This window comes from Protobothrops mucrosquamatus, unplaced genomic scaffold (genome assembly GCF_001527695.2).
Source record: "Protobothrops mucrosquamatus isolate PMUCROS unplaced genomic scaffold, P.Mucros_1.0 scaffold1151, whole genome shotgun sequence".
NCBI lineage: Eukaryota > Metazoa > Chordata > Lepidosauria > Squamata > Viperidae > Protobothrops > Protobothrops mucrosquamatus.
This window is the reverse complement of record NW_015387366.1, coordinates 396,805-419,133: the sequence shown is the minus strand read 5'-3', so window position 1 is coordinate 419,133 and position 22,329 is coordinate 396,805. Positions and strand designations below refer to the sequence as shown.

Below are 22,329 nucleotides of genomic sequence, written 5' to 3'. Positions count from 1 at the left end.
ATTTTGTATTTGTACTTGTTTTAATATGCTGTGCACCGCCCTGAGTCCTGCGGGAGAAGGGCGGTATATAAATTAAATTATTATTATTATTATTATTATTATTATTATTATTATTATTATTATTATTATTATTATTATTATTATTATTATTATTATTATTATTATTATTATTATTATTATTATTATTATTATTATTATTTATATTAGGAATGCCAAAATTGAACAATTGGTTCTGCCTAAAGGATTGGTACAACCAGTATCTTTTGGCAAACTTTCAGTGACCCTCCTAATCTTTACAATTTCTTAGAAATATTGCTTTTTGTTCCTCAGAGTTTCCATTGAAACAGCCAGAAGAAAGCTGTCACCAATTATCTTACTTTGTGGCAAGGACCTTTTGGGGAAAATGTGCTTTCTTCAGCTAAACAATCTACAAAAACCACTGTATTTAGACAAAGAAATCATTACTACATTTCATCCATGAGATGCATTATAGTTCAAATTGCTATCAATCATTCACATCTCAAATTAAAAATGCTACATCCAGAACTGTCCATCTAGTTTTCCTTTGCAATACTGTAGATGTAATAAAAGTTAGATAAATATCCTGTCTGCGAAATAATACTGCATTCCTCTGCCCTGTGTATTCTTCATATATAGAGAGAATTGCATTGCAAATTATCTTGGCATAAATTGTAATGCTTCTTTGTACATTGTAGGTATATGCCTCTAGGTATTTTGTTTTTGATTGCTGGAAAGATAATAGAAGTTGAAGACTGGGAGATTTTTCGCAAATTGGGTCTTTATATGGCCACCGTGTTGAGTGGGTATGTTATTCCTCTAATTAATAAAATGTATTTATTTTCTTTTTAATTTGAATTGATAAATCAGGGTTTTCTATAGTTAGGAGAACTTTCATCATATTGATCCTCACTGTGTTTCAATACATTGAAATATACTGAATTAAGAATACACCATTTTAAATTTAATTGTTAGCTCTCAGGCAATATATTAAAACAGATTGCCTCAGATATGAAAGATAAGAGAAAACATTTGAATCTGAGTATTGACATGGCTGGGGAATTATTCATAGGCTACATATTCATGGTCGGAAATCTTTATTAGATTCAGGTAAAATTGAATATTATTTGTGTGTTGCACAAATGGGGAAGAAATGCTGAGAGAATAGAGGATTTCCTAATGCATGTTATTTGCAAATACCTACAAATGTGTTTCAAGAAATTTGCTTAAAGAAAAAATGGGAAGGTTGCTTCATTCTTGCTTCTCTGTTCCATACTGCCACTTTCCAGTTATTTTCATAAAGGACAAAAGAATCCAGATTGATTTACATGCATTTAATGATTAATTAGTGACTAATTGGAAGTTTGATTTTTTTTTTACTAGTGTTTAGCAACATTCTACTGAGCAGTATACCTTATGTTATCAAATACAAAAGGGCTAATTTGTAATCTAGCCAAACGGCTTTATGGATTCTAGGAAAATCTGCTTCTCTCACTGTTGATAAATTTTGAAACCCATCTACATCTGTTCACTAAGACTCTAGTGTTAAATATTACAGTAGTTAATGTACGTTTCCTATTTCAGACTTGCAATCCATTCTGTGGTAATTCTACCACTAATATACCTAATCATAGTGCGGAAAAATCCATACCAGTTTGCCATAGGTATGGCTCAAGCACTGTTGACAGCACTCATGATTTCTTCCAGGTAAGGATAACAAAAAAAAATTCCCTATGCTTACATTTAGCTCTTGGATAATATAAATGAACCTACATATGAATTTACTTTAGACATTCATTTGATATTAATTTAGGCTTTATCACATACATGCTGTATTTTTTATTGATGTTAGCTTTGTCTTGATCTGCCTGTGAAATTAATAAATGCACACATTGACTTCTTACTGACCCATCTCTTCTTAATGTCTTTATTTTTTCCCCTTGATTTGTATGATCTAGTTCAGCCACCTTACCCGTAACTTTTCGCTGTGCAGAAGAAAAAAATCATGTTGACAAGAGAATTACTCGATTTGTTTTACCAGTTGGAGCAACAATCAACATGGATGGAACCGCACTGTATGAAGCAGTGGCTGCTGTTTTTATTGCACAGCTTAATGACTTAGAGCTAGACATTGGCCAAATAGTGACCATTAGGTAAGGATTATGCTGTATCACATATTTTGCTTAATTCTTTTCATAGTAACCACTATCTTTTTTCATCTATAATATTTAGAATCAGAGAATCTTAATGTTACAAGGGACCCTGAAGGTCAACTAGCTTCCTGAGATGAATCTTTTGTAAAATTGTGCTTTGCTGCAGTATACTCTCATAAGAACAAGAACAGTTAAATTGTGACATGGGTTATATTTCAACACTTAACAGTAAAACTCAACTTTGTGCCCAGTGGATTTTCTTAGCACTGAAATCCATGAGCCATATTCATTACTAATTTACACATTGTGTTGCTAAATTCAGAGTATCACTGAATTTAACTGTATTATTCAACTAAGGTCATCATATTTCGACACCGTATTGCCTTTGATAACTAATTTCAAATATCCTACATTATAAATTGCTTGACTTGATAGACAACAGAAATAGAAGGAAGATACATAAGAGAGGTTTGTACCTTCATGATGTTGGTTTTTCATGTTGGGACATTTTCTCTTCTCTGAGTATCATATTTTATTAAGCAAGTTGGCTCAGCTGGCAGTAGTTAGCAGTGTAACACATATTCTTCAATGTCAAAATATTTTTTATGAGAGAGCAATAATGAGTCTGATTCCATGTCAGGAGAAGCTAGTAAGAAAAGAATCTCAAGATGGGGAGCTCTTAAAAAAGGAAACAGTAAAGCACAATTTATAAACCATTCCTTTGAGCAGTTGTCCAGTTACACTGTTTATTCCTGCAGCCTTCCTATTTTTCAACATTCTTGTATCACTTACGTTACGACTTCTTTTCCACCACCTTTTCCTTGGACATTAGTATTTACAGCATTCATTTTGATTTCATGTTACCATCCCACTGCCCTATAAACATCTCTAAAACATTCCTTCCATCATTTCCTACTTCAATTTCATCCAGTTATTTTATTACTTTTATTTTTTATTCCATTCATGCTGTTCAGAAGCACCTTGTTTTGCCCTTTTCACCCACTTCCCAAATACATTTTCATTTGTATCGAAATAGTTTTATATCCCCTCTTTGTCTTTCTAATTGTAGTTGATTACAAAGAAATATGAATCAGTGATGTGGTAACAGCTGTAAAGCAAGTCAAATGCAGTTTCAGGCTCCATCAACAGAAATCCACTGTACCATTTCATGCTCTGTTGGTCACAACCCACCTCAGTTATTGTGTCTTTTTGATTTGGAATGCAGTGTGACGGCAACAGCCGCCAGCATTGGAGCAGCAGGAGTACCACAGGCGGGCCTTGTTACCATGGTGATTGTACTGAGTGCAGTGGGACTGCCAGCTGAAGATGTTACCCTCATTATTGCAGTGGACTGGCTTCTGTAAGTTCCTGCACTTCTTATGCATCTTTTTACATGGAAAATTTCAATGAACCCATTGCATTGTGTAATCAATATACTTCTAATAAGTGTTTTCTGCTGGCACCAGTTGAGGTATTTCACAACTATGTTAACATTTAGTTGACACTGTGTTACAATATTAACAGGTATTGGACTGAGTATTCATTCCAACACCCCAGGATATCCAATAATATTCCTTTTTTTTTCTTTTGCATGAAGTTGATTATTTGCATGCAATAGTAACTAAAATTGACACCATCTGAAATATTATTATAAACTTGTAATCTCATCTGATGCATTGTTGTATAGAAAACATATTCTTTCAGCAGGAAAAAAACGACATGATAATTATATACAGAAGGAATGAAATACCAAGCAGTTCATTATTTAAAAGATTCTCACATTGTTTCACTTATTACCTTAACTGTATAACCTTTCACCTAAGTAACTCAGTGTGCAGAGTTCTGTATCTCCTGAATTTCCACTAAGTGCTGAGCATACCTCTGCAAAGTAGAAGCACCTTTTCAAAAGAAAGGCCCTGCCAGTCTGCTGAAGATGTGTCTTGAGAATAGGAAATAAGCACTCCAACACTAAGACATTCATCAGATTTCTTGATTTAAAGTTTTTCTTTTCCTAAAGGTCAAAAACTGTTTCATGCAGAATAGGATTATTGCATTTACTAGAACTTGAATTTATAGCAATGGTGATTGACATTTCCCTTAAGTGGGTCAAAGCTTATGATCAAAGTACTGTATAAGAAAGTCAGTGCTTATAAGAAGGCTCTACCACTCAATTACCCTATTTTATTCACAAAACATGATGAAAATCCCAGAGGGTATTGTCTTCTACCTGTAGTCCTCCCAGATGTATTCACCACTTCATCCAACTTTTTCCTTACCCTCTATCACCCACTTTGTATAGCTATTCCGTAGTTTCCCTACAGTGTCTTTAGTTGAATGGTCCTAGGACTTGCCACCCAGAAATCTCCAATATACATAAGTGATGAAGATGTAGGTATAATACAGCCCTTGATCCCAGAATCTTGAGGTCATTCTTTTTTGTCAAAGCAGGCAGCTCTGCAGAAATGTGGAAGCCAACAGATCCTAGATTAGATTTTGATGGTCAAGGACATTTGAAATTCCAATGTTGAAAACTGAATTATTGAGTACTGTATGAGACTCCTCAAAATGTATTTGATCTCAGCATCATGTCATTAATTACAATGTTGGAATTCTACACTGACATATTTTTGCCAATATTGATATAGCTGGGGTATAAATCTCATTTAAATATAGGTTGAATTTATTGCCACCTATCCTGACTGTCCTAAAATGTTGTTCTCTAGGGATCGATTCAGAACAATGGTTAATGTTCTTGGTGATGCCTTTGGAACTGGAGTTGTGGAGAAACTCTCCAAAATGGAACTAGAACAGATGGACACCATCTCTGAAGTTAACATTGTGAATCCTTTTGCTTTGGAAACAACCGACAGTGAGGAAAAAGAGACAAAGAAATCCTATGTGAATGGAGCTTTTGCCGTAGATAAGTCTGACACCATATCATTCACCCAGACATCACAATTCTGAACTTGATTGACTAACAGAGGGCCACATTGGATTAAAGGACATGAGAGACCCTAAGTCAATCCATATATTGGGATCATTACACTATCGATTCCTCATGCTGTTCTTTGTCTTCTGCCTGTATTCCTACAGGCATACAGAGAAAAGAAAAAATATCTCTCTCTCTCACAATTCCCGTCTCCCTCAGCCACTCAGAAACAGAGAACGCAGCCATTCTATTCCTCCTGTTGTGCAAGCTGCCCATACCATTTTTCCCCCACAGTTGGGAACATGGGCTCTTTCTTCCCCGTTAATTGACGAGAGGCAGCCAGCCATGCTCAGAGCTGTGGAGATTTCTTCAGGAGGCCCAATACAGAAATATAGGTATATTCTCAAGCCTACAGTAGTTATGTTCTCAGAAAAAAATTGTTCCATCAGAGTTGAGAATGAATGCTAGCACGCTAAGATTCCTCAGCAGCACCTGCTAAGATTCTGAAATGAAATCTTTTAGCAAGATTCAGAGGATAAATACATTCCTTTGGGACAGATTGTCTTTGGCTCGTAGCTATCGCAGCATTTGGTCATTGTGTGCAGATATATGAAAAAGCCAGATTATAAAAAAATGTGTATCTTTTAAAAAGCTGTGTCATATTTCTAGGAATTCTAGATGTCTGCTTACTATGACCATTCCCAGATGTTGGAGCAATGAGCTGGAGACAAGCTATTTATGAGGAATAATAAAACAGTATTTCTAGATGCACAGAATTCCACGCATGGAATTATTTTTTAACATGATATCCTCACTGTTCTTATATTTCAATTGCTACTGAGACATTTCTCTTTAAATTGATTCTGTTCAAAAATAAATACTACTATAGCTAATTAACTATTAAATAGAAAAAGCAGAAGGATAGTTCTGGAGTAAGTGTGAAGTTTTTGAAAATATATGTGTATTTTTAAATCTTAATTGTTGTTGAAATTGGAAATTATTACTTGAGAACTTTATATTTTCATTTCCATTACAAATTATATCTATGACATAGTGGTACTCCATGACAAATCCTATCACAACAGCTTTGCAGCAAACTAAACTCTAATAATGTAGTTTTCCTCATTTAGTAATCTTCTTGTGGAAGCTGTAAGACACAATTTTAGAGCTCTCTGTTTGATAGAGGAGATAAAAGAATGCATTTCATGGGTATACAAGCAAACTATAATTTCATATCTTTCCTCCAGTCTCCTGTCCACTCCAATCCCAATTCCTCTTGTGTCATTGCAGATTCTATTCTATCCAGGAAGAGGGTATAATTGAATATAATCCTAACTTCACAGCTATTCACTGAATGGCTTAGAGAAAGTGTATGTTTTTAAAGTATTGCATTTACTGTATGTGATTCACTGCATGTTATTTGTTTGCTTCTTTGTTTAATCTTATAACTGAATCTGAAAGCTTGCAGTGACCAAGAAGCAGGCTTATGGAGAATATTATACCAGCTTGTTTACCAGCATATACACCTAGACTGGTGAAAGATAATTAGCAGTCTTTTATGAAAGTTCATAGTGTAGAGTAATGGAGATATATTCTCATATGGACCATTTGAGTGTGATTTATTTATGAAAACATTCCATACTGTTAAATAGTTCATCTAATTAGTGCTTAATACCGATACCTATGGTGCAGTTTTATTCTCCCTTGAAAAACATTATTGCGGAAGATAAACTTTTCTTTGGACATTGCTGGTTAGCTACGTAACACAAACTGAAATTCATAGAAGATAATGATTTTGTAAATAGGCTTGTGCTAATCTGAGAGAAATGCACTTAATTACTATCAAGAAACAACAAATTTGTAGCCTTAGTCTTACACTGTTCTGTTCAATAAATAATCCAGGTACGTGCCAAAGAACACTGAAAAGTAACTATTCAAATAATCATGTTTTGATAAATTGCACCTTAATTGTGTGAGAGGCATAATAATGTACTGTATGTATTTAAATATAATAAGCTATAAATGAAATGCGCAAAGTGCAAACATTCATCTGTTTGTACAAATAAAGGAGTGTACAGTGTAAATCTTGTGCAAAATTATTTTTTAAAAAACATTTGTACAGCTTTGCTATTGCTAGAGAAAAAATGTTCTTAATAGTATTTTGCCTTTTCCTTGCGCCCTTCAATACTATACATGTCTTCTTTCTTTGATTTCAATAAATAGTTCTGCTCATCCAGCCTATCCTTGTTCTATGTCTGTATGTAGACTTGTGTATCAACACTGATGAAGAATATGAGCTTCTGTTCATCTGTTTTAATGTGAAAAGCAGCATAGAAGGAGAATGCAGCCATTCTGCTCCTCTTCCTGTTGTGTAGGCTGTCCATACCATATTTCCCCACCACTGAAAACATGGTCTCTTATTTCCCAGTCAATTGATGAGAGGCAGCCAGCATATTCAGAGCTGTGGTGATTTCTTGTGACATACCGTAGTTTTGTCACAAAAGCCCTATTAGGAGTTACTCCCAAATAAGTAGCTCCTGGCAGCTCCCATGTTAACAGGTTTCAACATTTGCCTATAAGTAATAAAAGTTTACTATTAAGCCAGTCGGATTTATTGATATCCTGTCTTTATTACTTTTTTTATAATGGCACATAAACTTACTTAATACTCCTTCCTCCTCCTCTTTTCCTCACAACAAGAACCCTGTGAGGTGGGTTTGGCTGAGATAAAGTTGACTGGTCCAAAGTCACCGAACCAGCCTAAGGCAGGAATAGAACTCATGGTCCCTAGTTTCTAACCTGGTGTCTTAACCACTACATCAAACTGGCTTTATATAATATAACAAACAAATATACATTTGGCAAATGTTTACCTAAAGAAACAGTGGCGGATTAGACCTGAAACTCCTAAGAGAAACTTGAAGAGAACTGCTTCAATACTTGGGATACGGAAGCAATCAACCTATAACAAGCAATCCTAAGCAATGGAATCAATTGTGTACACATCCTAAGGCACGATCAATACATAGTTTCCTTCTTTTTACTAATGGAGATCCTGAAGCAACAGATCACAGATATTAGCTCTGTTCTAAAGTATATTATGTGCCCAGTCAAAGGGTTTCATCACTTCTTTGAGCTACTCTTTGGTAATACGCTGGAAGCTGACCCACCTTGTAGAGCAGGATTGCTGCTACCAATACCAATCCTGCAGCAATATATATAAATGTATACAACCTGAAGCACAAACATAAGCCCACAAATGATTATAAGGAAACTTGTTGGAGTGAGATCTGTAGCTCTCTCGCACGGGAAAATGTTCAAATCACTGATAAACATATAAGTCATTGACCAGGATTAACCTTGTGGGATCGGGCCCTGAGTCGTCAGAGGAAAGCACGCAGGCCCACATATGCAAAAATCAATTATTTCCATTGGAGTTACTGTATATTACCTGAGCATTTCACGTTCCTTGCAAATATGGTATTCCTAGGACATTTTCAGACATGGAATAAGAGCAGCGAGGAATTTCCTCTTGGGAGAATATCAGTGTTGCCTTATATACAAACAGTATGTATCAATACTATATTCTAAATATTAAAAATATCTTTAAAATACTTTGTGTATGCAGCACAATTTCTTTATAATATTAACTAATTTTATTTAAATGTCAGAAATGTCATAAAGATGCACCAAGGTGGCTTTCTCACATTCTTATGTCCCAAAAAGAACGAATTATTCATCTTTGAACAATTATACCTTGCCCTTGTAAAAAAAAATGTTGAGCAATAAATAAGTTATCTGTTATGTTCAATACTTTGGATGAATTCAGGCATTTCTAGGCAGGTTCTATCTCTTCTTCATGACTTCTGCCCCAAACCTATACATTGAGAGGCCTTGCTGAATAGGCCTAGCTGTTAGAGAAGAGCTCTGCAGTAGAGCAGAAAACCCTTTTGTGAGCAGACTGCTTTGGGTTGATTCTCAGAGTACCTCCCTTCTCCGTTCTTCATAGGCTACTCCTTCCAACAGGACCTCGTAGGGGAAGAAGTGGCAGAACCTGAAGGTGAAGTTGAAAAAAGGATCAGCCGAGAATCTCTTCAAAGCCACAAACAAGTTAATTCTGCACACACAGCCCTTGAATTCAGTCTATCCTTATCTAGCCCCTAGCACAGAGTTCCTCAACCTTTTGGGCTTTGCAGATTGGCGGGGTGGAGAGGGGATGGTTCCATGTGGGCCCACCACTTCTGCAACCCAGGTCTGAAAGGCTCAAGGTCCGAAAGTGGGCCGAGGCCCAGGGGTTGGTTGTTTAGCAGGTGCTAACCATTAGTTAAGATTTCTGTGTATAGGCATGAGTAGCAATACATCAGTTTAATTGGACCTTCATGTGTGGACCTGATCTTTGGTGCCTGACAGATCTGCCACACACGAAATAATGTTTCAATAGCAATAGTTCCAGTAACAATATTAATATAGAAAAGGAGGTAGGAAATTGACTCAGGATGTAAATTGGCATCTCCACACAAAATCATGTTCCTCATTTAGTCATCTGCCCACACATCCAGATGCTTCACCAATATGCCCATAAAGAATTCAGACACCACCACCCCAGGTGACATTTTCAGGTCACGGAGTCGGGCAGATTTTCTAGGGATAAAAGTGACCCAACAAAATCACGAATGTATCTCTTTACTTTAGGGCAATACACGTTCTTTTGCCTGTCTTGCACCTACTGCAGTTAGGTGGCTTAAGCTTCTAGTGTTCCTCCATTTATCATGGTTGGATTTTTGAAACAAATGATTTTTCATTTATACTAACAGATTCTGAGAAATGAAGCAGATGCAGAGGAGGAATGGGTAGGATTCTCGTGTAACAGATTGTGCTAGAAGGAGCATGCTAACCTCAGTAATAAAAATGAATGGGTAATTGATGGTTTCTATTTATTCTGTTTGCAGTCACGAAACCATGAAACTATAATGTCACATCCCTTAATACATGATTCAGAAACAATAGCTGGATTGGAAACATCCCCTCCTCCATACAGCATTCATATCATAATTAAGACAAGTTTCCTTGCTATTTGTATTGTGTAGGTTTTTTTTAAAAAAAAAAAATAGTTAAAAAGAGGGTAGAAATGTTTAAAATGACCCTGGAATTCCTGCAAAGGATTCAATCTTTGCACTGTGGGTTTTTTTTACTTTTATCTAGTTGGAAACCTACAAGTAAAAAAGGTGTTACTACAGTTACAGTGCAAACATATATATCATATTTCATTCAATAGAATTATTTTCTTATTAAGTAAAATGGTATGCAACTGGAATATTTTAATTGTCTTAATGCCATTAATAATGTGGGACAGAAACTGGGACTAAGGAGAAAAAGATTTGCAACTCTATAATGCGAAATATAGGAGAAGATAGAGAAGTCATATCCAATTATTAAAGACAGGAAAACCTGAAATAGAAAAGCACTTTTAAGGTGAGATTTTCTTTACTGAATTCGGGGGGAGGGGAGGAGGAGGCTATAACTAGAAGAATGTCAGATATAATCAAAATATTGCATAGTATTTGTGTGAAGGAATCAGTGACCAGTCATAGCAGGGTGCAAATATGGCTGACTGCCTTCGCAGTGTTTATTCCTTTTATACAGGTATTCCAAATAGCATAAAGTAACATGGCATCAGCATAGCAACAGCATTTTATTGGTTAAACTCCTTGCCAATCCTTAAGAATATACCAGCTAGGAGGCCCCAAACAGGGAGCAGTTTGCTGCAACATCCTGTTAGTGTAAGCTAGCTGATATCAGGCAGGTGAGGTCATTGTACCAGCCTGGAGTAGTTTCCCACATTGCCATGGCAATGTGAATGGATGAGATCATGTAGAGAGAAGAGGCACGCAGGCTTTGGAAGGGCAGTTTGCTGCTCACAACCTCTACCTGACCCTCATCTCTACATTTGTGATTATCAATTCCATATGTAGGTAGTAATTTGCCCATCCAGAATGCTGGAGTGGTCTTGTCATATTTGAGTGCTATTTCTTGGGCCTTTTATCTTTGTTCCCAGACTTGAGATTGGTGCTCGATATAATGTTGCTCAGCCCACTTCTAAATGTCTGCCATAGCCCTTCTCGTGCGAGTCACTTTTGGACAGACATGTTACTTTCACATTATGTGGCTGTTGGCATTTTAAAGAAATGAATGACCTGAACAGGAGCATTGTTGAAGTAGGTGGCATGCTGGTATCAGGAGAAAGGGCTAAGCAGGATTATCTGCAGAATGTGGTTTTGAAAAAAAGTCAAGATGGAGGCCACAACAGCATGAACAAAAGTCTGCATTAAGATATTTAAGTTTAGTAGCTGGAACAATGGAGTTGTACAATGAGCCAGAACACACAGTTATAGTTGATTTGTTGGAGAGTGCTGGCTCCTGTGTGAGGCAATCTACACTGTGATTGGTTGCTGTGGATGTGGAGGGGGAGTTTCCCTTTTTCCCCGCCTTTTCTCCTGTGTGCCCCGTATGCTCTGATTTACCTCATGATGTTTCTGTTTGCCTGACTATCTAGTCTGCTGTATATATAGATGTAAAATATATTTATTATTTATATAAAACTACAAGTTTGTGTCAACGTCTGCTGTGCAATTCCCTGATACTCTGTCCAAAGTATATTGTCCACACATAAAAATGGGCAATGCTTCTCAGCCACCTTGCCTTTTTTCCCCAGCAAATTCTGTGGACACCTCTGGGCTGAAGGACAACTCCTTCATGACAAATAGCTGCCAGATGGAGAAGACCATCCACCCTCTGGACCCACATCATGGTCTTGATCTGGCTCAGTTGACTTTGCACCATCAATTTATGAAAAGCAATAAAAATTATGTCATGCCTGTTTTACCTTAGCAGTGTTTCTCAACCTTGACAATTTTAAGGCATGTGGACTTCAACTCCCAGAATTCCACAGCCAGCAATGCTGGATGTGGAATTCTGGGAGTTGAAGTCCACATGCCTTACAATTGTCAAGGTTGAGAAACACTGCTAGAGCATAAGTGTGTGGAAAACTAACATCTAACATGAAGTTGTGGAGAAGGATCCAACATGTGGCACATACTTGTTTGCCTGCCATCCATCTAGATCTGGAATTGAAGGGAAGATAAGAAGGGGGCATTTCCATTACATGTTACCCGATATAGCTATCCTGACTGAGGAATTATGGGAGTTGAAGTCATCAGGTCTTAAAATTCACCAGGTTGGACACCCCTGTCATAGTCCAACAGGACTAAAATTACAGAAAATCAAAATGATGCTACTAAGGTATATTAAGAGCATTTCTTGCTTTCCTTCTACAATTTGAACATAAATTCAGAAGAGCAACAACCTCAGCAGCACATCTGGTTTTGGTTATGATGCTGAAATGCCCAAGGCCTCAGCCATAATGTCACCTAAGGAAGATCAGGGATATATTGAGGAAAGAATAGATACATCAACTTAAACATAGACAGAGTAATGCATAATTTTCTGAGCCTATTTTGGGTTTTTATCTCTCAGACATCCACATCCACATGCCTCTCCTCTTTTGAGCAAGAAAGTATTTGAATCTGTTTATCTGCTAAAATTAAATGGTAATTACAGTACATTATCGAACCAGGACAGAAGGATACTGAACAGTATGAATGCCAGTTAATGTTTAGTTTTGTGATAGAGAATATGATACAGAAAAAAAGGTTCTTTTTCATTATCCCAGCAAAATAGAAACTATAAAAGAAAAGGTTTTGATCCACTTAATTTTACTTGCACAGAATGGGAATATAATAAAAGAAATCTATTATTATGTTCTTAGAAATGAGTTTCATACAAATAGGCAATTGTAGCTCAATCCTACATGGATTTACATAGAGGTAACTTTTTTTTGCAAACAGGAGATACAGGCATAATGCATTGTGTTGATTTCAGTATACCAAGTTTACACTGAATTATTCTCTTTATGATTTAGTTCAGGGCAGGGAGGCAATTTGCTGTTGTTTGATTTATTTTTTATTTTTTATTGGATGCTTGCACAGCATCCACGACATGCATGCAATGACATCGTCCTGCAAATGCTGCAATGATGTATTTGCATCAGGACATCTAGCACAAGTTCTTAAGTCATTGGTGTGATTATATTGTCACATACCTGACACATACCCCTATGTTTGCACTGAGCATGTGGAAATACTTGACCATGATTGTAAGGTAAAGTCAAAGCTCAATCCTAACTAATGCATAGCCAAGTCCAAGTTACTTTTTTTTAGCAACAAAAACGAAAATTCTTATCTAATGACTTCTGGGGAAAAAATGCTTTCCCAATCTAACCTACAGGATTGAATTTTCCTGGTAGATCATATCCAGCTATTAGTTGGGTCCAGCTTTTTGAGATCAGCCAAAGTATTTTGGCAGAGGTTAACCAAAAACTCAACTGGTGGTGACTACACACACACATCATTCAGTTTTCTTGGCAACAAGTATACCAATATTTTGTTGCCACCATCTTCCTAGATCAGTGGTTCTCAACCTTTTTAATGCCGCAACCCCAACCGGTCGTAAGTCGAGGACTAAACCAGTCGTAAGTCAAGGACTAAACCGGTCGTAAGTCGAGGACTAAACCGGTCGTAAGTCTAGGACTACCCAACCGGTCGTAAGTCAAGGACTTTCCCTGCCCAGGAGCGCCACGCATGCGTGGTTCCGCCCCCTGCGCCGGCCGAGGTGTAGCTGGCAAGCGGCAGAGACGGAGCAGGCTGACCACCAGCTGGCCCAGCCCAAGGGAAGTAAGGCACCCGCCGGAAAAGGGGAAAAAAATGGCGAACAGCCTTGCTTGGCGACCCCCGTGAAATGGTTGATCGACCCCAAATGGGGTCACGACCCATAGATTGAGAACCGCTGTCCTAGATGGTGTTAATTTCCCAATTTAGCTTAACAGTTCTGAAATTCCCTGGGAGAAACTCATCCAAATTCGAAGTACCTCAAACCTATTTTAACTTTCCCATTTTAACTTCTCTCAGCTGCTGAGCTAAGTTCAAAATCGTCCCTAGTTGGTTATTATTGGCTGCTTGGCATTTTGAGCTTTGGTTTCCAGTCAGCTGCTTTTTTCTCTCTCTTGATAAATTTTGTTTTCTTTTAATTTTTATCTGTAAGCTGCCTATGGAATTACGCAGCCTCAATATACAAATAAACTTCAAAGTGAAAATGGGTGGGATGTGGGGCGGAGCGGAGGTGGGCAGGGGTGGGGCGGTTTTGGGGCATTTGATCTCTAAAAGGTTAGCCATCACTGCCCTATATCCTTATGTTCTTAATGCTACTCAGGGAATAATGTCTGTTCATCCAGTGAATAGGGCTGAGTCATATCCATTTTCTTAAGAGTCAAAGTATCACTATTATTTGTTATATACCATTCTGGTTTAATTAGTGTCCAAATGGCTCGATTAAATTTTTTAAAAGGTAATAAGTAATAATTCACATGTTACAAATATCACTGCTATCCTCTCCCTAAATTAAATGACTCATCTTTGTTTGCTGGCTGTTTCTGCCATGGTGTTGCCATTTCATATAGTTCGTTAATTGCTGCAAAGGATCTCTCTCTTGTCTCTGTCTCTGTCTCTCCCCACACAAATTTTAATTAAAAAAACTGACATAGAGGGGGAAAAAATCTAAAGTAGCATAATTGGGATGGTATGTCACTCTTTACCAACATGTACCAATTCCTGCTTTCTGTACACTTCCAAATTTAACCCACAGGAGAGGAAAAAGAAAATGGGCTCAGAAGTGGAGTATATTGTTCCAGTGACAAAAGTCAGAAAGGATACTTAGTTCTCCTATAAATAATTTGTTTGTTAGTAGTAGGAGTTAGTTGATAAGACATAGATGTCCTAGTTAAACAGTTAAGCAGATCATTTATGAGAGATTTTTCTCCCAACCTCATAGTTTAATTGAATGAGCCATGCAAACACAGCCACTGAACTATAGGTTAATGAACAATTTAGCAAGAACTAAGATGGATTTTCCTGTCATTATTTCTTTCCTTTCACTATTCCTTTCACTATTGTGGCTGGTATTACACCCGGTGACTTGGCCAAATAAATAAAAACTGTATCCTCAATCCACAGCCCCACAAATTAAAATAGAATCATCTGTTGCTAATGCTTTAATTGAATAATATATTGCTTAAAAACATGTCATCCTAAGGAAATTGTTCTTATACAATATAGTCTTGAAAGTCTACATTTTTTTTATCCAACTACTTGTCACCTATTTGTGCAAGAACATTCTCATATTAGCAAGCAGGAAAATAATTCTAATTCTTCCCTGAGCATATTCTAAAAATCTGGGAGTGCATCACGAGTTCAGTTTTGGATGTGGAATTTTACTCCTTCCAAGGTTAAGTAACTCAGCTGATTGAAATGAATTGGGGATGGCAATGTCTGTGCACTGTGAAGTATCGGAGCGGAAAGAAAGAGGCCTGCCATTCCATTAGAGTTTCAATTTGTATAAATCATTTTCTTACAAGGTGGTAAGGGTGAACAATCGTTTAAAACAGCAATTTTAAGAGAAAATTACTTTGATCTTCTTCCAACTGTTGAGACGTAATTTTGACTTAGCAATTTGCTGTAAAGAATACATTTGTGTAGTTCAAGGTCATTTTTTTTTGTTTCCTGAGCAAAAGCATTCCAAAATTGAAAAAAAAATCATTAATATTCTCCTCAAATAATTGCCTTGCCTTGCCAAAAAGAATCAGAGATCAATTGTTTGTTTGTTTGGGGGAAAAAACCCAAAATCTATCTGAAAGTTGCGGTTTCTGAATCTAGAAATCTTCCCACATGAATCCAGTTGTAAACCAGGGCTTCTTGGCAATAAGCTAAAAGCCCTCTTTAGATATTGAGAAAAACTATTATCATATCATGTTTCTGGCATGCGTAAAGCTGAATAAATAGAATTAAAAGTCTAAGTGAACTCTTCCTTCTGTGGCCTAAATCTCAGGAGATATTATTTTCCTTGATACGGTAATTAGACCTAGCTTTCGTTGGAATCTACCAACATTATCAGGGCACAAATAACTCAATGGGAGAAAATACTTTTATAGACCAGCCAATGCCTGTGCTCCTGGATCTAGTAATTGGTTCCAGCTGATCAAATGTTGTATCGTCCTGTTCGGCTTCTCCTTACTTCTTCTACTTACTTTCTCATGGGTGTCAATCCTGCCATTACTATCTAACCCTGCAGCGAGAGAAGTCAGAGGCATCTTGCCCTCACTTAATCATCTGGCTTCTCCTTACTTCTTCTGCTTACTTTCTCATGGGTGTCAATCCTGCCATTACTATCTAACCCTGCAATGGGGGAAGGCGGAGGCATCCTGCCATCACTTACATTGTTCGGCTCTACTGTCAACCCAGCTTCCCAGGATCTGTTATTAACACAGTTACAAGTGTGCTCTATCTTCCCCTTTTTAATGGCTCTCAAATCGTAGCTGTGGTTGGGGCGTGCATCCCGGAGCCTGAACTCAGCCATGCAGGCTGCCTTCAAGGGTGAACACCTCCGTATTTCCTTGTCCCAGTGTTTTTTCTCCTCCTCCTTCACTGGGCATTGTCCGGAGATGGATTTAACAATAATATTTTCACCCCTTTCATTTCGTCGTATTGCCCTACGGGAGCAATATATGAAATATACCTATACTCGATTAAAAAAATTCTTATTCCCAATCAATGAGCATTGGGAACTGTACTTCTGTGAAGGGGTTCAGAATACTTTCTTTAGAGAGGTCAGATCAGAAAGAACATGTATATGTTGCAGCTTTTCAAGCTGGGTAAAAGTCACTGGAGAGTAAAGGTCCTCCAGTGCTTTAGTGAACCTCCTTTTAATTTTTCTTCTAAAACTGCAAAACCAGGGGATGATGACTGCTAAATAGTGGGCCACACAAATATTGTTGTTAGGCTATGCCGACCTAACCTATTCCTTTCCACCACTTTTGTTCCACCTTCTTTGGCTCTGAGCCACAGCCGAAAGTGGTATGCCATTCATTTTCCATAGCAGTGGTATAGCATTAATGGTCCCTGGCAGTGCAGCTCACAAAAGGAAATCATAGTTGATAGTCTAGACCAGAGGTAGGCAACCTTGGCTCTTTTATGACTTGTGGACTTCAACTCCCAGAATTCCTGAGCCAGCATGGTCTAGACAAGTGGTGTCCAACTTTGGCAACTTTAAGACTTTGGACTTCAACTCCCAGAATTCCTCAATCAGCCAAGGAAATTGAAGTCCACAGGTCTTAAAGGTGCTAAGGTTGGACACCGCTCGTATAGAAGGAGAATGACATGATATATGACATGATAGCTCAGTGTTAGATCACTAGATACGCTTAAGCGTGTAAACTTCAAAAGGATTTATATACTGCCTCAGTCTGCAGTGGTTATAATTGTAAACCAATGTCAGAATGACTACTTTGCTGTACTTCTAAGATCTCATGGTTTGTTTTCCAAGGGAAAAAGTGACTCATGTTTCTTTTTAGAAAAACCCATGATTACAATGCCAGTGTGTAATCTGTTTTTCAAGATACATTCAAATGAACTGTAAGTTGATAAACACCTAAGTCATGCTATCATTTCCTATTGTGTGTTTGGTTCAAAATATAAGAGGAAATACTCTCAAGAATGAAGACAGGTAAGAATCCAGACTTCAGGTGTTTTATCATAACTGTGATTCCTACCGGTAGAAAATTTGTGCATTGGACCTTCTCAATTGGGAAGAGATTTGTTTGAGAATGTTTTACGGAAAAGTGCCAGAAAGAATTAGCCTTACCCAAACTGCACAATTTCAACAGGTGTGTTCTGATCTCCCATCTTAATTCTAGAGACTATTATAGTAATTCTAGAAATCTATTTTTAAAATAAATTCTGATAGTGAAAATGGGCACTGGCCACTGCCCACAGAAATGGGCCACACAAATATCATTGTTAGGCTTGATTTTCAATTCAAGATTACTTTAATTCAAGGCTGTCTGTGGAACAGAACAAAAAGTTCCAAGTCAAGCTAAGCAGAACAACAAAATCAAAACCAGCTTTTATAATATGATCTTGAGCGTGCACCTACCATTTTCAAGAACATTAAAAATTGCTTTGAAGTCCTGAACTTGGTTGATAAGGCAAAGAAAACAATGGAATAAAAGAAGCTGGTAAGGATGAATATGAAAAGCAACTGCCAAAGACCAAGAAGCAAAAAGAACAAGCTAGATGAAAGAACAATTGTGGAAATTGCCAAGATTAAGAGAGAAACCAAAGCCAAAGAAAATCAAAAATCTTGGGAAAGAACTTAACAAAAAAAATTAGAAAGCTGTTAGAAGAAAAAAGGAAACAGTATTATAATGAAGTCTTTTAAGCATCCTGAAGATGGAAACAGACACATAAAATAAGGGAAATCTAAAGGATTTCTGAATTCAGGAAGGTCTAACTTCATACTCAGATTGGTATGGTAAAGGAAGCTTTGTTGTTGGCATGTACACTGAGAGCTTATGCACCAGAAACAAATTCCTTGTGTGTCCAATCATACTTGGCCAATAAAGAACTATTCTATTCTATTCTATTCTATTCTATTCTATTCTATTCTATTCTATTCCATTCTATTCCATCCCATCCCATCCCATCCCATCCCATCCCATCCCATCCCATCCCATCCCATCATAGGGTTGGAAGGGAATCCTCATATTGTTATGGACAACTGACTGTCTAGTCCAGGGGTAGTCAACCTTGGCTCTTTTATGACTCGTGGACTTCAATTCCCAGAATTCCTGAGCCAGCTAAGCTGGCTCAGGAATTCTGGGAGTTGAAGTCCACGAGTCATAAAAGAGCCAAGGTTGACTACCCCTGGTCTAGTCTCTCTCTCTCTCTCTCTCTCTCTCTCTCTCTCTCTCTCTCTCTCTCTCTCTCTCTGTGTGTGTGTGTGTGTGTGTGTGTGTGTGTGTGTGTGTGTGAAACCTCCAGTGATGAAAACCTCAGCTACAGGAAGAGGCCGTTCCATGGCTTAATAGTTCTCACACTTAGGAAATCCTGCCTTAGTTCAAGTTTGGCTCCCTCACTATAAAGCTTTCCCTGCTCTTGTCTTACCCTCAGGTGCTAGAGAGAATAAATCCACATTCTCTGCCCTGTGACATCCCTTTGTGTATTGGAAGGCTGCTATCATGTTTCCCTTTTCTCTTTTCTTCTTTAAGCTAAACATACCATGTTTCTTTAACCTTTCTTTGTAGACTTTAGCCCTGAAGCCCCACACCATCTTTATTATTCTTCTCTGCAGTCTTTCTAGTTTCCTCAGGATTCTTTTTTATTGTAGTGAGCAGATCTTAGATATATACTCTCCCCTTATTTATTCAAACTACATGTGAAACATATATGGAGGAAAGCAGGATTAGTTTCAAAACTGGAGGAAGAAACTCAATAACCTGATCATACTATTCTAGAAAGCTGAAAATGCCAATGAGCTGGAAAAATGAAACAATGAAACTAACTCTAGGCCCTATTTAAAAAAAAATGATATTCAGTGATGGGAAAAGTAAGATTTTACACTTAGGCAAGAACAATCACATGTACAGGTATAGAATAGGTGGTACCTGGCTCAACAGCAATAACTGTGAGAGGAATCTAGGAGTCCTAATGGACAACCACAAGTATTAGCCCGCAATGTGCTGCAACCACCAAAAACCTCAATATAGTTCTAGACCGCATCTACAGAGGGATAATATCAAAATAATGTGAAGTATCAGTAATGCTTTAACTGCACTGGTAGGATCACACTTGGAATACTGCGTCAATTTGGATCACCATGATACAAAAAAGATGTTGAGACTCTAGAAAGAGTGCAACAAAGATGATTAGAGGACTGGAGGCTAAAACATGATGAACGGTTGCAAGAACTGAGTATGTATAGTCTAATGAAGAGAAGGACTGGGGGTGACTTGATAGCAGTCTTACAATATTTGAGGGGCTACCACAGAGAAGAGGGGATACACCTATTTTCCAACGCACCTAAGGGCAGGGCATGAAATATCAGATAGAAACCTATCAAAGAGAAATTCAACTTAGAACTAAGGAGAAATTTCCTGACAGTGAGAACAATTGCCTCCAGAAATTTTGGTTGCTCCATCACTGGAGGTTTTTAAGAAAAGATTGGACAGACATTTGTCCAGAATGGTATAAGGTCTCCTGCTTGAGCAGGAAGCTGAACTAGAAGGCCTCCAAGGTCCCTTCCAACTCTGTTATACTGCTATTGTTAATTATAAGAGAGAAAAAATAGTTTAGCAGGCAGCTGGTCAAGATTAAATATAAAGACCAAACTAAACATAGCAGGTGCAGCAAGCAACCTTAGAACTAACAGTGAAGATACTGTAGTGGTGAATAGTTTCTGCCTTTTACAATTGACTATCAGAAGTAAAGGAACCAGGAATCAAGAAATATACCACAGACTAGCACTTGGCAGAGTAGCAATTAGGATCTTGGAAAAAACATTCAGATGCTATGAAGTTTCTCTCTAAATTATCAAACTCGCAATGTCACATGACGTGTCACGACTTATCATGACTTTTTTTTCCATTGCTGGCAATGGGGTGGGCACGGTTTCGCCATGATGCATCCGGCCCACGGGCCGACAGTTTGACACCCCAGATGTAGACAATGATTTCTTTCTGACATTCTATGGAGGTGAAAATTAGATTCTGAAGAAAGCATATTAATTCTTTTGCTGTTTGAAGTTAGTGAAGGTTCTTGAGAATACCAGAAAGAGCCAAGGAAATAAATTGATCACCAAATAAACCCAGAATTCTCACTTAAGGCTCACATGATCTGGCTCAAATTATCCTACTTTGAACGCATTATATGAAGACTTAGCTCTGATGCTAAGGAAAGGTGGAAGGGAATGGAATGGAATAGAATAGAATAGAATAAGGAATAGAATAGAATAGAATAGAATAGAATAAGGAATATAATAGAATAGAATGGAATGGAATGGAATGGATGCTCTGATGCTGGGAAAGGTGGAAGGGAAAAGGATGACCAGCACCAGGGTGGATAGATTTAATTACAGTAGTGATTGGCACACCATTAGAAAACCTGAAGTCCTGGGTTGGTGACAGATCATCTTGGAGAAAATTGATGTGATTATAAAGGATTGATACTGACTTAATCGCACTTTGTCAATCAACTCTATTCTTAAATGTTGAATGAATACTTGTAAATCTGAGATGAAGTCCAATGAATGAAGTAAATCAGAACATTGTCTCTAAAAATATGAAGTGAAGAATAAAAATTATGGTTTCCATTTGTAAGGTGGAGTCCAATACATAGATGTTCATGTCTTGTTGAACTTTCGTATGCACTCTTATTAGTGAAGTTGTAGGGTGAGCATATAATAGAGGCCTTGTCTTTTTATAGAGACAAGGTCTCCTTCAGGGATCTAGCAAAGCCAAAGGAAGCCTGGAGACATATATCTAGTTGTGAACTTTCCAAATTCATGTTGGTTTCTGCTGTACAGATTACTCTTATGAACTGAGGGGGAAAAAACCCAAACAAAACAGACAGCCAGGTTGGTGTAATGGTGAAGGCACCAGGCTAGAAACTGGGAGATTGTGAGTTCTAATCCCACCTTAGCCAGCTGGGTGACTTTCGATCAGTCATTTGTTCTCAGCCCAACCACCACACAAGCTGTTGTGGGGAAATTAGGAGGCAAAAATAATAGGTATGTTAGCTTCTTTGAATTATTTATAAAAATAATAAAGATGGGATGTAAATAAAACGAACAAACCCAAACATTGTAAATGCCTACCCTATTATTCCATCTTTGGTCAATAGTACAAATGTCTACTCAGAATTAAAGCCAGTTAAACTTTTTTCTTCTTTTTATGACCCTGTAATCCTTTAATTTGGGTAAGAGTAAGAGCAACTGAATCGAGCTGAGTATTTACTGGCCAGATGCCCTTCCTGACACCTACATGGAGTTCGCAGCAAATTATTTTCTCTTTGGGCTCTGAGAGAGAGAAACATCCATCACTGCCTAGGATTGAACTCTCAACCTTCTCAGTTGGATGCAAGCACCTTCATTACTAGACCATCATGCTGCTCTTCCAATTAAACTTACGTTATTCTAAGTTATTTCCAAATTAAGTGTACATAAGATGGTATCCAGAGAGAACAATATTACAGACACTGGAGAATGTATGTAGAACAGACACCACCACTT

At 37.6% G+C, this 22,329-nt stretch overlaps 1 protein-coding gene across 1 annotated transcript in view; it reads left to right on the top strand.

Moving 5' to 3' along the window:
* SLC1A1 (solute carrier family 1 member 1) overlaps positions 1–7,337 on the top strand; it is a 47,790-nt gene extending 40,453 nt beyond the window's left edge. The window contains exons 8-12 of the mRNA XM_015820624.1: positions 717–824; positions 1,603–1,725; positions 1,977–2,171; positions 3,397–3,531; positions 4,895–7,337. Of these exons, the coding sequence (XP_015676110.1) occupies positions 717–824; positions 1,603–1,725; positions 1,977–2,171; positions 3,397–3,531; positions 4,895–5,135 (802 nt within the window). The 3' untranslated portion in view covers positions 5,136–7,337. The remainder of the gene's footprint in view (positions 1–716; positions 825–1,602; positions 1,726–1,976; positions 2,172–3,396; positions 3,532–4,894) is intronic.
* Positions 7,338–22,329: the final 14,992 nt, after the last annotated feature.